The 15,994-nt window shown below is 41.7% G+C and overlaps 1 protein-coding gene across 1 annotated transcript in view; it reads right to left on the reverse strand.

Moving 5' to 3' along the window:
- The window catches only part of LPCAT2 (lysophosphatidylcholine acyltransferase 2), a 28,809-nt gene extending 19,303 nt beyond the window's left edge, over positions 1–9,506 (reverse strand). The window contains exons 1-2 of the mRNA XM_034426520.3: positions 9,237–9,506; positions 184–323 (exon numbers count right to left, since the gene is read on the reverse strand). Of these exons, the coding sequence (XP_034282411.2) occupies positions 184–323; positions 9,237–9,446 (350 nt within the window). The 5' untranslated portion in view covers positions 9,447–9,506. The remainder of the gene's footprint in view (positions 1–183; positions 324–9,236) is intronic.
- Between the last annotated feature and the right edge of the window lie 6,488 nt (positions 9,507–15,994).

Here is a 15,994-nt window from a genome sequence, read left to right on the forward strand (position 1 = left end):
GCTACAAACAGGACAAAATTAAGTCCAAGGTTGCATGCGTGTGAGTTTTTAATCCCGTTCTGCTCCAAAATGTTGGAATTGGGCCAAATCTCTTGTTATCGGAGCACCATTGGGTTCCTAAGCTACATTTACAAACACAAACAGGAGGTGATTTGTGTAGAGTCAACATATTTCCCATATTACCTTTTCCATCCTTGGAGGGGCACCGAGCCTTTTTCATTGGTGCAGGATGTCGCGAGAAGCACAAAAGGCCATACCAGCAACAGAAGGAGCAGGATGAACGCAACGCGTAGAGGGAGGAGGATAAGGCCCAATAAGAACACCTGAGAAAGAAGGAACAACGTTAAAGAGACATCTGGACAACCTCTGGAATTCTTGACTTCAGAAACATGAAGTCTCGGGTTAAATTTGAGCATCGGGGAACAATCTCGACTCAACCACTTCTTGCTGATCCAGTGTTGAGATCCAAGTTAGATCCGATCATGATGAGAGCCAACTCGGTCTGCTCGACTTCTGCAATGCAGAGAAACTTGAGAGTTTGCCTCAATATAGAGAATCCTCAACTTAAAACAGTTTGTTTAGTGACCATTCAAGAATAGGTTTTCTCTTCTCAAAGACCCGTTGGGTCCACATTGGTCCAGGGCAGATCAATATTTCCAAAAATACTGTATACTCTGTATTTCTAAAGCAGTTTTTCTCAACCTTGGCAATTTTAAGGAGCGAGGACTTCAGCTCCCAAAATCCTCCAGCCTCCATGAGGATTCTGGGAGTTGAAGTCCAAAGAGCTGTTGTAAGGCCTGAGGACTTCACAGCTGACCTCTAGAGCCAAACCACTAGATTTGGTTTCTCTTAGGACAAAATAAATTTTGTATTATATAATGCTTATTCCCTTCATCAAGATCCAGTCAACTCATTCAGTCAAACTTTACGTCCATTCCCAAGAGAATGAGTCCATGGTCAGTGGGCCTGTAGCCAACATCTGCTCCTTGCTTTGCCACATCTCTTTCTCCCAATATCTGTAGGATGGCATTACTTACTACAAGTTTTATGGGGCATCGTTCCAACAAGCAGAGGAGAGCAACAAAGAGGATTAGGGGACTGGAGGCTAAAACATATGAAGAATGATTGCAGGAACTGGGTATGTCTAGTTTAATGAAAAGAAGGACTAGGGGTGACATGATAGCAGGGTTCCAATATCTCAGGGGCTGCCACAAAGAAGAGGGAGTCAAGCTATTCTCCAAAGCACCTGAAGGCAGACAAGAAGCAACGGGTGGAAACTCATCAAGGAGAGAACCAAGCTAGAACTAAGGAGAAATTCCTTGACAGTGAGAAGAATTAATTTGTGGAACAAATTGCCTCCTGAAGTCTGGTTGGAGGTTTTTAAAAAGGTACAGAACAGTCATTTGTCTGGAATTGTATTGGGCCTCTTAATTCAGCAGGGGGTTGGATTAGAAGACCTCCAAGATCCCTTCCAACTCTGTTATTCTGTTAAACTCAAACCCCACGTCCAGCTACCTTTCTAATATTCCCATTTAAGGTTGTCTTTCCAAAACTTATTTCAACACGTTTGCTGGATTAAAGCAGGGTATTACGCACTGGATCGTAAAATAACTCAAGCTAAAGTTAACAAGCCTTGCATGTTGTAAAAATGAAGCTGACGGGTCCTTGAAACGATTACATGTTTTTGCAAACTCATCTTCTATAGTCATGCCTCTCTGAGCTAAGAGCCATCCATTCGGTTCAACTGGAGTAATTGACCACTAAGTATTTCTAAACACATTTTTTTTCTCTCTCAAGAGCCTTTCAAAAACAAATGCACAGGACTGGTTTATTTTTTTCCTAAAAAGCGATGTTCCTGGAACGGTATGCCAGAGAACTGAGAACTGAGTTCAGGAGCTGGTGAAAAGGAGTGTCAGATCACCTCACATTTGAATGTGGGTGATGCAATAACCAGCAGTCCAGAAGATGTCTGAGATGAGAAAGTTAAATTGCTATAGCTCAAAATGCATTGCAGATGGAACTCCTTGCCACAAGATTCCGTGAATATCAGTAACAGTAACAGAGTTGGAAGGGACCTTGGAGGTCAATTAGTCCAACCCCCTGCTCACGCAGGAGACCTATACTAGGGATTCGAACCCCTGAACTGCCTACCTTTCTGATCGACAAGCTCAGGGTCTTAGCCACTGAGCCACCTAGACAGGTGTTTTAACCAGAGTTTTGGGGAATTCATAAAGGAAGGGATTTGTCATCAACGAACGTTGAATACAGTAAATAAGTTACAGGCAAATATTGATTGGATAAAAACTTGGAAAACTTAAGTAACTTTTTAATGGCCTGGGTTAGGTCATAAATCATTAATCAACCACAGAGAGATATAGAAAACAATGTCCTGCTAAGAGTAATTTAATGTGCAACCAACTCTAGCAAATGTAAATTAATGTAAATTTCAGAAACCTTCTGAATAGTAAGATGCTTTGTTTCAGGATGTGTTTTCAGCTGGCAGATATCAGAAATAGTTAAATATTAATTTAACGGTACAGGAGTGGCCAAAATTGTGGAAACCTTTTGAGAAAAGTGTATTTTTGAAGTTTGATGGCTAATAACACCACTTTTTTCTGGAGTTTCAAGATAATCCTATTCCACTGCTGGAATGGCCTGGGAATAGCCCAGACCTTCACCCAATTGATAATCTATGGAGCCAACTAAAGAAACTGGTTAGACAGAAGCGACCCAGCAATAAAACCCAGTTAATAGAAGCAATAATTCCATCTTGGTTTCACATTATAACAGCTGCAGAACTCAAAGACTTGGTTCATTCCATGGGAAGACGTTGTAAGGCCGTAATTCATGCTAAAGGGTTCCCAACTAAGTATTAACTGACATGGTAATCATTTTTGTATATCTCATTTTTTTCTACGTGTTTCATTTTTCTTCTTTATACTGCAACTGCTATTCTAATAGCAAATCCTTCATAAAAGTTATTGCATTACATTCTTGATTAAATTAACTTTCCATAGATCTTATGGTACTACTCCAAAAAAAAAAATAAAAAAAAAATGGTGTTATTAGCTAGCTTTAGAAAATACACTTTTCCCAAAAGGTTTCCACAATCTTGGCCACTACTGTATACTAATATACAGCCCAGCATCTTCACAAAAATGAAAGACTTTTCTTCAACGCTTAAGGCAGACCATATATTGATAATTCACGGCAAGCCTTATTAAAAGGAAGAGGCAGAAAGAAGAAAGGAGAAAATATTCTTTGAAATGTTAGATGTGATTAGATCCTCCAAAGTTAAGTTCAGTGTTGGGTTAAATAAAGAGGTCACCAAGGCAAGACAAACGTAAAGGAAAGAGCCTGGTGTTCCATATTTTCACATTTTAAAATATCAGATATGGGAAGTAATGACCCAGGATACTAAAAAGGAAATTAAATCATACCATTGTCTTCCTACAAACCAGGTTTCAAAACAGGCACCGTTGCAAAAGGAAAGGTCAACCGAAGCTTTTATTCTTTATAATTTATTATTTTAAATTTATTATTATTAATATATATTATTTATTAAATTTATAATCTATATAACTTAGAACTCAGGAGAAATTTCCTGACAGTTAGAACAATTAATCAGTGGAACGACTCGCCACCAGAAGTTGTAAATTCTCCAACACTGGAAGTTTTTAAGAAGATGTTGGATAACCATTTGTCTGAAGTGGTGTAGGGTTTCCTGCCTAGGCAGGGGGCTGGACTAGAAGACTTCCAAGGTCCCTTCCAACTCTGTTATTCTGTTTTATTCTAATAGAACAATTACTGCAAGCTGTATCGTTACCTGCAGCTAAAACAGCAGGAATTTTTTTCTCTTCCTTTTAAGATGAAGATATTGCTAAGGGGAATCCTATAATCACAGGTAATCCTCAATTTATAGCCACAATTGAGCCCAAAATTTCTGTTGCTAATCGTGACAGTTGTTAAGCCAATTTTGCCCCATTTTATGGCCACAGTGTCCCAGAATCCCTGCAGTTGTTAACTTAGTCACATGGCTGTTAAGTGAATCTGGCTTCCCCATTGACTCGGCTTGTCTGAAGGTCCCAAAAGTGGATCAGATGACCTCACTGCAACGGTCATAAATACAAGTCAGTTGAGAAGCATCTGGATTTTGATCGTGCAACCATGGGGATGCTCCAATGGTTGTAACTCTGACAAATGATCATAAGTCACTTTTTTTCACTGCCGTTGTAACTTCAAAGTCACTAAATGAACTGTTGTAAATTGAGGACTACCTTCAAATAAGTATGGGTATGGATTTCAACTCCCAGAATTTACAAATTATTATGAAGAGGTGTAGACTTCAATCCCCAGAATTTGCAAATTCTTGGGAGAGTTTGCGAGATGCACCATATCTATTTGTAACCTGCAGCTAAAAGCAACCACTTGTTTCCTCTTCCTTCAAAGATAATACTTCTCTGATGGAATGCAGATTGCTCACAAGGGAGATTATGAAATGTCCTTCCGGCTGGCAGATGTCCAGGTCTGCCCAATCTTCTGCCTAAAACAAACTTCAGATCCGAGACGGGAGGATTGAAGGATGCCAAAGGGTGTGTCCCGAGACAATGACACATTTGGGGCAAGAAAATACTGTTTCATAGAGTACAAAAGACAGGTTTTGAATTGCTTTGCTCCTGAAAATGTCCAGAAGGCATTTTTAAGAACAGCTTGCTTGTGGCTGGTTTTGACCTGCTTTTATATATATATTTGAAAAATATTCATATAAATTTGATAAACTCGGAATTAAATGACTCCTGTATTGCTTAAAGGAAAAGTATATTATTATATATATACATATATCATTAAGTGTTGGACCTTATGATTCTTGATGAACGTATCTTTTCTTTTGTGTACACTGAGAGCATATGCACCAAGACAAATTCCTTGTGTGTCCAATCACACTTGGCCAATAAAGAATTCTATTCTATTTTATATATAATTATTATACTCTTCCTTTAAGCAATACAGGAATCATATAATTCATATAATTCCGAGTTATCAAATTTAGCAAGTTTAAGATACATGGATTTCAACTCCCAGAATTCCCCCTGCTGGCTGGGGAACTCTGGGAGTTGAAGTCCATACCCTTCAAACTTGACAAACACCGTGAAGATTTTGCAAAGATTTAAAAAGTTACAGAACCTGAGAAGAATGTAAAGCTTATGAAAGGGTAAAAGAAAAAACATGAAGAATAACAGAAAGAAGAAAAAGAACAATATTTAAGGAAGTAAGCAGCAATTGCCATATGTATTTATATCCAGTATTTTTTTCTCTTTTTTGTGAATGGTAAAATATCCCTTCATGTTTTCCACATTTCCAGTCATTAGAAGTAGCCAGATTGTTGGGGGCAATAGGCTGACCCTGTAAACTGCTTATAAAGGGCTGTAAAGCACTATATAAGGCTAAGGGCTATTCTCCTCCCTCCCTCCCTCCCTCCCTCCCTCCCTTCCTTCCTTCCTTCCTTCCTTCCCTTAGAGAGGCGGTTTGAGTCAGCATCTGGGTTCTCATTTTACCCACCTTGGAAGGACGGAAGGGATATATATATATATATATATTCAAGAGAAAACTTTTTTCTTTTTTGCATTTATTTGATTTTTCTTTTCCTTCAGAGTTTTTAACTTGGTGCAAGGACTTTGTGGTTAGGCAGCTGGCAAGATTTTAAGAATTTAAAACTTTCTGGGAGAAAACAGTAAAGGCTTATCTGAAAGCATTCAAGAATGTGGGCTTACTTTCTTAGAATATCAGGTTATTCCTGCTTTTGGAAAAAAAAAAAAAAGTCACAAGCTAAGAAATGGGGGAGGAAACGACAACTTTGTTAGAATTAAATCTTTTAAAACTAGCCAACCAGAGTTTTGAGGGGTCCGGGCAATATATAGCTAATATAACCAACAAAACTAGCAGCATTTTAATGAATTTTGGTTTTGCTACTCATCAACTGTACAGGTAGATCTCTACTTCCTACAACGGTAGTGAAAAATGGATGATTTTTCACACTATAATTACTGTAGCAAGGAAGGTCGTAAAAAGGGGTAAAGTTCACTTAACAACCATCTCACTTAGCAACACACACAAAAATTGGGCTCAATTGTGGTCATAATTCAAGGACTATCTGTATTCTCACCCAGCTTTGTTTTCAAAAATTTCCCTGCCAGAATTTAGGCTGAGTCAACCGATTCTAATCACATGGGAAAGGAAATAACGGACCAGAAATGATTCCCTCTTTCTGTAAACTCTGTTTAAGGCTAGTATTTGTACAGCTCAATTGTGAACCAAGACCTCAACCGAGATAAATCTCAGTACAAGCAGGGGAAATCCTGACTGCAGAGATTAGAAGCCAATAAATTTCAGCTGTCAACAGAGCAAAGGAAACCATCTTCATAGCAACTGATTAAAACTAAACTGATTACAACTCAGTGTTTGGAGCCCAACTTGCAAATATGGAATGAGTTGTTTTAAAAGAGAGGTAGACCCATCCAACTTCCACAGCAATTCCTGTTTAATAAGTTCTGCTTGCTACTAAACGAGGAACATCCTGTCCTCTTGGGTATAAACATTTGCAAAAGGAGAAGTTCTAAAAAAAAAAAAACATTTGCAATTGAGAAATGGGGAAACTAAGACCAGGATAAAACCCAAGTCAGAGATAAACCTACATTACAGACAACCACTGAGCAGGCATTACCGTCCAGTCTACTGTAAATCTGCTTATTCTATCAGGATTTTTTTTTTTAAAAAAAATAATAACATGTTAAATATTAAATTTAGGAGTTCTGGAATTCAGATCTTGTTCTTCGAAGCGTCTGGGTTTTGTTTCCTTCCTGTCTGTTCTTTACCAAAACAAGAACATTTTTCACATTCACTTCCGTGCCTATGAAATTGTACGAAAAGGCACTTATTTCATAATAGGGTTGCAAGAACAAGTAAGCAGGAGGGGAGAGCAATTTGGAGAGAAAAAGTTTGCACTGTCCTCAGGCAGAAGTGCAACAGGTGCAGCCCTCCTCGTGAACAAGCTGCAGAAAGGATATTTGGTTTAATCAAATCTTCTTTTTAAAGAGTGAAGCAAGGAACATCAATCAAAAGGCTATTCATCATCATCATATGGAACCTCCACATGCTGAAGCAGTCTATCTGTTAGTTTCTACCTTTGGGGTTTTTTGGGTGTTTTTTTTTTTTAAAAAAACAGAACTTTGGACCAAATTCTAGCAAAGCTTCTTGGCAGATTCTTGCACAAAAGACGTATTTTTGAAAATAGACATGCTTTGCAAATGGAAAGTTGCCATATGCAGCTACAAAAGTGGAACCCAAACCCTGCGAGGAAGAACTGAAAAATAAAGACCGGCTGAACAAGATCTGGAGAAAAAACTCAGTACGATTTGACTCTTTCTCTCTCTGTCCAGAGTCAGCGGGAGCTACAAATTTAATAAATATATAAAAAGTTGTTCTGGCCTAGAACAACAGAACAGACTTAAATGAGGAGCTAAAACAGACAAAATAATTTTTGCTGTCTGTGTATCATTTTTCACTCCATCTTTCTCTTTTTTTCTGTTTTTTTATTGCACTTTTCATTTTTTTCCCTCTCTCTTCTATTTCTTTCCATCGTGTGGTCTATTTGTAATTTATCACAGCCATTGAGGTTAAAACTCTCAAAATTATACATTCAAGAAGAGACAAAGCCACCTCTAAGGAAGTTGCTGGGGCTGCCCTCCCCACTTCAATTGCTGGCCAGAGCCAGGGGGCTGGACTAAATGACCTTTAGAACCCCCACACAACTCTTGAGTTCTATAAAAAAAGGTTGGGGGAGAGAAATCACCAGAGCCATTGAGGAGGGGGGGGGGCGCTTCTTAAGCAAACCCAAAGAGTACACAACTCTGCCCCACACAACTTCAACTTTACGCTAAAAGCTTTTCTAACCCCAAAAAAGGAACTATCCTAATTCAAAACAATTTTTTTAAAAAAATTCTCCTGCAAGTCAAAGCCTGACTAGGTAGCTCAGTGGCTAAGACACTGAGCGAAAAGTTGGCGGTTCGAATCCCTAGTACAGGTCTCCTGGGTGAGCAGGGGGTTGGATTAGATGACCTCCAAGGTCCCTTCCAACTCAGTTAACTATTAATGTCTTCCTCCCTCCCCTCTATCTCCCTTAACCCAATTACCCACCGCCCAAATTGCAACGCAACCATCATCCATCCGACTTACGGGCTTCGAACCCTTAACCAACTTCTTGGAAGTTGCCTGCACGGCGCCTTCCTTTAGGCTTCCAGGGAGTCTCCCCATATCCCACCTCCCCGCCGCCGTTTTCAGCTGCGTTTCGGGCTTTGCAGGTGACACGGAGCCATCCAGGGTATATTTAGGGCATTCCAAGGAAAGCCACGAACGAGCCAACAGAGAAGTCTTCTCCCACCCCCCCATTTCCAGAGATAGGATTCCATTTCACTCCTCTACCCCAGGAGTTCAGCGCAACTTTCTAACGCCGGGGAGGAATAAAACGCAGAGCGTCGCAATTAATCCCAGAAATAAAGGAGAATGTTTGTAGGCTCAAAAGTTGAAACGAGGGGTCCCCTTGGGGGGGTTCCCTAAGGTGGGTGGGTTTTCTGGCAGATGCTCCATGACCCAAACTAGGAAACATTATCAGTTATCTAGGTTTGGGTCATGAAACCTCTGCAAAATAATAATAATAATAATAATAAAAAAATACCCACCCAGCTCAGAGAGCACCAAGGACCCCACAGTCCTCCTCCTCCTCCACTCCTCACACCCCACTCCCTTCTGGTATTGATGATGTTACCTAGTTGGGTCATAAAACGTTTGGAAGAAAACCACTCAGCTCAGAGAGCACCGAGTATCCCACAGTTTTCCTCCTCCGCTCCGCACACCCCACTCCCTTCTGGTATTGATGAGGTTACCTAGTTGGGTCATAAAAAGTCTGCAAGGAAACCGCCCAGCTCAGAGAGACACCCCCCCCTCCCCAAAGGAACCTCTCAAATCCAGAAGCAAAACGGTACCAAGTGACCAGGAACCACCTTTGGACCTCCCTCTAGCCTTACTCCAGCTCGGGGCACCAGCTTCTCCCCCCCCACCCCACCCCACTTGTCCCCACCCCCACATCCCCTTCCTTTTGTCACCTATACCCCCGTGCGCTTTCCTTTACGCAGCTGCCCAAGCGCTCTTCCCTCCCGATCCCTCCCCGTCTCCAAACTAACCCAGGTTTTTTCCTTGGCGTCCAGACGCCTCTCTTGCACGAAGGGGTTGAGCACCAAGGGGGAGGCCAGCGACTGTTGCCTGGGCAGGAGGAAGAGCCGTTGCTGTTGCTGCTGCTCCGGCGGCGTGAGCGAAGGCAGCTTCCCCATGTCGCCAGCTGGCAAGGCGCTTTCCAAAGTCGCCACCGCCGCCGCTTCTGTGCAAAGCAGCATCGGGACCTTGAAAAAGGCGCAGCTGGTGCCGGCAGCGCCCCTCCCGGGCTCCAAGGCGCTTGCGCGACACACCTCGACCTGACCCGGCCCTGGGCGGGTTGTGTGTGTGTGTGGGGTGGGGAGGCGAGAGGTAAAGGTGGAGCGAGGGAAGCCTTCCCCCGCCCCAACTCCAACTCCGATTTTCTGCGATTTTTCCTTTTGCAGGATGAGGAATTTGGCTCCTGGTTGAAAGGCAGCGGAGGGAGAAAACCTAGATCTGTAAAAAAAAAATTGTAACTCTTGGTTGCCCTGGAGCTCCATTCTGCAAGGAGAATAATGTAGGAAATTGTAGGGGGGAAAAATGTAGGAATTCTGTAAGGAAAATATTTGGAAGGCAGGTGAGAAAGCCTCCCGAACGCTCCAGAGAAGTTTGGCTTCTGCCAAAAACTCTTGACCCAAAGTCTTGTAGGAAGTTAGCACCCACCCCTTTCCTGGAAGAATGAAATATTTTGGGAAATATTAAAAAGGCAGAATATTATATTTCTCTGGATGAGAAATGGAGAAGCATGTTTTAGAGACAAAGCAGCTCCCACCTTCCTGCCCCCACCCTTTTGTTAATGGGCCAGAGGCAGAAACTCAATCTTTGTCAATGGACCTCATCTGCAAGACAATGGGACCCATCTAGGACAGAAACTGACACATGGCACCTGGGAAGATCATCAGTCAGCAGGGCTAGCTAAGACCCCCACCCCCTGGAAGTCTGACGACCAATCAGAATACTCTTTCTGGGCCCCAGGAAGTTCAAAGCCAGAGAGAGCATAAAACTCAGAGACTCGCTGTATCTGCCCTTTTTTCTGTTCAGGAACTCAAGCCATGTGATCCTGACCACCATTAAACCATCTTTCCAAGGAGTCTCCATGTTTCCAGTGTCTTTTTCCCCACTTGGAGCTGAACCCAGAAGGATATTTCTTCCTACAGTCTATTTTACATATTCTTAACAGCAGCCAGGATTGTATAGGCATAATACTGGGAAAATGTAGAAACCCCTACAGATGATAATATAATAATAATAAAAAAAAATTCTGGCATGTGCAGAAATAGATAGGTTAACTCTAAAAACCAAAGAAAAAAAGAAGATTCTGAATGTTTTATAATGTGGGAACTATTCTAGTTGGCAGACACAGAGGTTAGGAGTGGATTTGTGTGAAATATGGACTATACGAGAAAGAAAAACCGATGAGTAAATATTTTGATGACTAGATAATTGATACCATAATGGAAGATAGTATACTTTTCACTAACGATTGATATTATCGCATATATGTTTATATGTACATGATTATAATGCCTGTGATGATGTTTATACTTTAACACTTTGGATACCTAGAAAACACACTGTTCAATATAGAAATGGAATTTGTGATATAAAACAATAAAAAAATATATTTATCAAACCCAAAGACTGAAGAAGGAGACCTTGGCAACTGAAGGCAGCAACTTCCTCTTTGGATTTGAGCTGATGATGATGATCACAACTTCGAGCTCTGGAAGACTCACCCTTAGGTGTGAACAGGAAAAGGAAGTGGGAAAGGGTTGTTCAACTTTCTCCAGATACTTCTTTCTCTGCTGATACAGGCACACCACACTCAAGCCCTAAAAATAGCAGTTCCAGTCGTCTAGGCCTTTTTGGGAAAAAGAACAAAACTTTCTTTTTTAGATGAGTTGGCAATTGTAACAGCTGGGCCTCTGAATTTTTATTTTTATTTTTTTGCTTTCTCAGGGAGTGAGAAATACCCTTGTGTGATATTAACAGAGTCATTACCTTGATCACCTGCATTTCAGCAGGTAACAAAACCCCATCTAAAGCCCTCCAGGAGCAAAAAGCAGAAAACATAAAACAGCAAGGTGGTTTAAAAAAAAAAATGTGGGTTAAGGTTATATTTTTAAGGTGGTTTTTTTTTAAAAAAAAATGCTTAGTAATTAAATCCCAAAGGAAGTAAATAATAAATAACAAGACTCGTCAAATTGAAAGTTATTGACTTGACAACAATGCTCAATAGGTCCAAAGCTATAGCTGTGACCTTCTGAGTAATGCCATCAATTAAAAAAAGGTATGCCTCCATCACTCCTTGACTATCTAGATTCAGAAGCAAAGGGATGAATAGCTTGTCCAAAATCACTGGTTCAAAATCAGTTTGGCATTTCAGGGGTTGCCACAAAGAAGGGGGAGCCAAGCTATTCTCCAAAGCAGCTGAAGGCAGGACAAGAAGCAATGGGTAGAAACTAATCAAGGAGAGAAGCAACCTAGAACTAAGGAGAAATTTCCTGACAGAACAATTAACCAGTGGAACAACTTGCCTCCAGAAGTTTTGAATTCTCCAACACTGGAGGTTTTTAAGAAGAAATTGGACAACCATTTGTCTGAAGTGGTGTAGTCCTGCCTAAGCAGGGGGTTGGACTAGAAGACCTCCAAGGTCCCTTCCAACTTTTCTATTCTAGTCTATCTTTGCCCTTCAACATCAAGCACTGGCCATTGTTCCCTTTGATTGTATTAGGTAAAGGTAAAGGTTCCCCTCGCACATATGCGCTAGTCATTCCCGACTCTAGGGGGCGGTGCTCATCTCCGTTTCAAAGCCGAAAAGCCAGCGCTATCCAAAGACATCTCCATGGTCATATGGCTGGCAGGACTCAATGCCAAAGGTGCATGGAACGCTGTTCCCTTCCCACCAAAGGTGGTCCCTATTTTTCTACTTGCATTTTTCACGTGTTTTCGAACTGCTAGGTTGGCAGAAGCTGGGACAAGTAGCAGGAGCTCACCCCGTTACGCGGCGCTAGGGATTTGAACCGCTGAACTGCCGACCTTTCGATCGACAAGCTCAGTGTCTTAGCCACTGAGCTACCGCGTCCCTTGATTGTATTAGAAAAGGATAAATACACAGTGCTGCCAAAAGCTTCAGTTTCACGATGAGTGTCTTGAAAGTAATAGGAGTGCAACCTTCTTAGACTTTTAAATGTGGAGGAAGAGAAAAACCTTTAAAGGCCCAGTCTTCCCACCAGAGTTAGGAGCAACTTTCAGGTTTGTGTTTGCCTTGATGGAGCAAGAGTGGAGTTCTTCTCTGGAAACCCACCTGCTGAACATCAGAGGTGCTGTCCAGGGTGCTACTCGAGCTTTGCTTGGCAGACTCTACTTCTCATGGGGTTAACCTGCTTCATGCAACCTTCAGACACTCTGGAAGCCATGGAATTTCAAAAAGGAGAAGGAGTGGATAGAACCGGGTCAGAGAAACTACATGTGACTTAGGTCAATTTCCATTTCATTTAATGCACTTCCTGTTCACTCAATGCATCCAGTAGGATCACCTCCAATTTATTTATTTATTTATTTATTTATTCAATTTATATACCGCCCTTCTCCTAGTGGACTCAGGGCGGTGCACAGCCAAAACTAAAATACATAACAATACAAAATTTAAAATTAAAAGAATTATATACTTTGGCCCAAATTAAAACAGTGTGAATTAAAACCCATTAACAAATTAAAACTAAACAATTAATAACCATTAAAAACTAAAAAAGGGGGGCGGGGTTCACGCCAGCCCTGCTTGCTGGAAAAGAAGTGCTTTCAGGGCTCGGGGAAAGACCCGAAGATCCGATATCCTTCTTATCTCCGGGGGCAAATCGTTCCAGAGGGCGGGGGCTGCCACAGAGAAGGCCCTCCCCCTGGGGGTCGCCAGCCGACATTGCCTGGCCGACGGCACCCTGAGGAGTCCCTCTCTGTGGGAGCGTACTGGACGGTGGGAGGCTATCGGCTACCTCCAATAGATTTAATGATGCGTCCTTTTTTATCATGTTAAAAAAAATCATACTCTTGGAGCAGATTGATGGAGAGACTCAAGGTTACATGTCTTCAGCCCCTTTACAAGAGTGGATGGAATATCTTTTTTTTTTTTAAGTTTTCAATCTCAATACATGAAGAGTGTGGCCTCTGGTTATAGTTCATTTTGTTACAAACAACAACAACAACAATAAATGAAGCATGTCACAGTGATGCCCATTGTCTTCGGGGCACTTGGTACCATGTCCAAGAATTTTACAAAACGCATCAAGAAATTGCAGCTTCCTGCAATAACACCAGCGGAACTGCAAAAAACTGCACTACTCGGAACATCGTACATCTTAAGAAAGTACTTGGTTGATACCTAGGACGCTGGCAGCAACCCGTATCAACCACTAGCACCAGTCAATGGTATTTGTGACACATTTTTAAATGTCCAGTTGACTGAGTTTCATGTTTAATGAATAAAATAATGAAGAAACTTAAAGAATTAAAGGGGAATCTTCAGAGAGATGGAAAGGGTGCGTGCGGGAAAAGACAGTTATTTGAAAACCTTGAAACGTTCAATTTCAGTCATTAAATAATAATATTTAAACATTTAGACAAACATACAAAATAATAAAAGCTAGAATGTTATTTCCGGCCCAAACAACTCAATTAAATTTGCAGAATAATGTCATGGAAAGTGATCCTTCATATGCTGAGTGTCTATAAAGCAAAGTCTTTGCCAGTTGGATCTTGGCCTTAAATATGTAAAATAATGTCTCTTGCTGGCTTGAGGAATTCTGTGAAGTTGAAGTCCACAAGTCTTACAGTTGCCGAGGTTGGAGACCCTTGACTTATAGAGCCTTATTTCCAGTTCTCAAAATAGCTGGGAATGATGATCTCTGGGTAGCCCTGTACCAGTGGTCCTCAACCTCTGCGACTTTAAGATTTGTGGACTTCAACTCCCAGAATTCCCCTGGCTTAAGATAGGAACTGGGCCTATCTTGAAATCGCCAAGGTTGAGAAACACTGCCCCCCAGCGACAACAAATCACACGTTGCTAGGGAATCTTGCATCAGTCCTGCAGATGTCACTCTTTGCTCATTTTACTTGCTCGGGCCAGGGAGCCCAGCTGCAAACAATGGGATAAAGAGGATGTCAAACTAATCTGAAAGCAGCTGGAGGATTCTGGGAGGTGTAGTTTTCCTCTCCTGCAAACCCCTGGATTAAGGAAGGCGGCTTTAGAAATACGCTGTCTTTGCTGCAGACTTCAAGCCTCCTGGGCTTGAAGTTTGTTATTGGAATATACAAGTAGGATGGCAGAATCTTAAAACTTGATAGGGACAATTGTTCAGAGGGGGAATCCAAATTCAAGCATCCCCAAGAGGTGGGAGATGATAATTTGCAGCAGTGGTGAAATCCAATTTTTTTTTACGACCGGTTCTGTGGGTGTGGCTTGGTGGGCATGGCTTGGTGGGTGTGACGGGGGGGGGAAGGATATTGCAAAATCTCCATTCCCTCCCCACTCTGGGGCCAGCCAGAGGTGGTATTTGCCGGTTCTCCAAATTGCTCAAAATTTCCGCTACCAGTTCGCCAGAACCTGTCAGAACCTGCTGGATTTCACCCCTGCCACAAGTGCAAATAAACGTCACAGAATCGTGACGCAAAAATTGCCTAGTTTGACACCTGTGGAGATTCTCCGTCATCCAGGTCATAGTTGTCTCAAAGGTGTTCTTTTCTTCTTTTCTTCAAAAGCCAACTGGACTGTTTTTTCTTGAAGGAAGAAGAAAACATTTCCCTTCTCATCCAAGAAGCTTCATTAGTTCTTGTTTATAGCCTTCCATTCCTCACAGCTATCAGAATGGTTAAAGCTTCTTGGATGAGAAGTGAAACACCTTCTTCTTCCTCCAGGAAAAAAAAAAAAACAGTTCAGTTGCCTTTTGAAGAAAAAAAAAACCCGTCTTTGAGACACTCACTTTCACATCCTAATTACATTTCATTCTGTATTTAGCTGCATGTATATAAAACTCAGTTAACTTTGCAAACAAAACCTAAATGCACGGAACAATGTCCCCCTCTGGAATTGTGAGTTATTTTTCAAATGTTTTCTGAAGTCTGCAAATCAGGGGTGAAATTCAGCAGGTTCTGACAGGTTCTGGAAAACCGGTAGTGAAAATTTTGAGTAGTTCGGAGAACTGGCAAATTCCACCTGTGGCTGGCCCCAGAGTGGGGTGGGAATGGGGATTTTGCAGTATCCTTCCCCCAGGAGTGGGGAGGGAATGGGGATTTTGCAGTATCCTTCCCCTGGAGTGGGGTGGGAATGGAGATTTTGCAGTATCCTTCCCCTGGAGTGGGGTGGGAATGGAGATTTTGCAGTATCCTTCCCCTGTCACATCCACCAAGCCATGCCCACCAAGCCAGGCCCACAGAACCAGTAATAAAAAAATTTGGATTTCACCACTGATTTGTGGCCTTTGCTCTTGTTAATTTCTGTGCGGGCCAAGCTATGCAATCTGAAATTTAAAAACTTACCTACTGCAACAATCCAGAAGATCTGAAACTGCTAAAGAAAGGAGCCACGTAAGTTAGAAAGAAGTCTGTCCTGTTGCCAAATTCTCGGCCGCGGGCATTATTACCATTAATTATTCTTTCAAAGTTGAGGTTTATGTTGGCTCCAGGAATAGGCTCTTTGTAGCCAAACAGGTTAGTCATCGTCTGGAACGAGCCGGTTTTCTTTCCCTCTGGAAAC

Source organism: Pantherophis guttatus, chromosome 11 (assembly GCF_059756535.1).
Source record: "Pantherophis guttatus breed Tessera chromosome 11, ASM5975653v1, whole genome shotgun sequence".
Lineage (NCBI taxonomy): Eukaryota > Metazoa > Chordata > Lepidosauria > Squamata > Colubridae > Pantherophis > Pantherophis guttatus.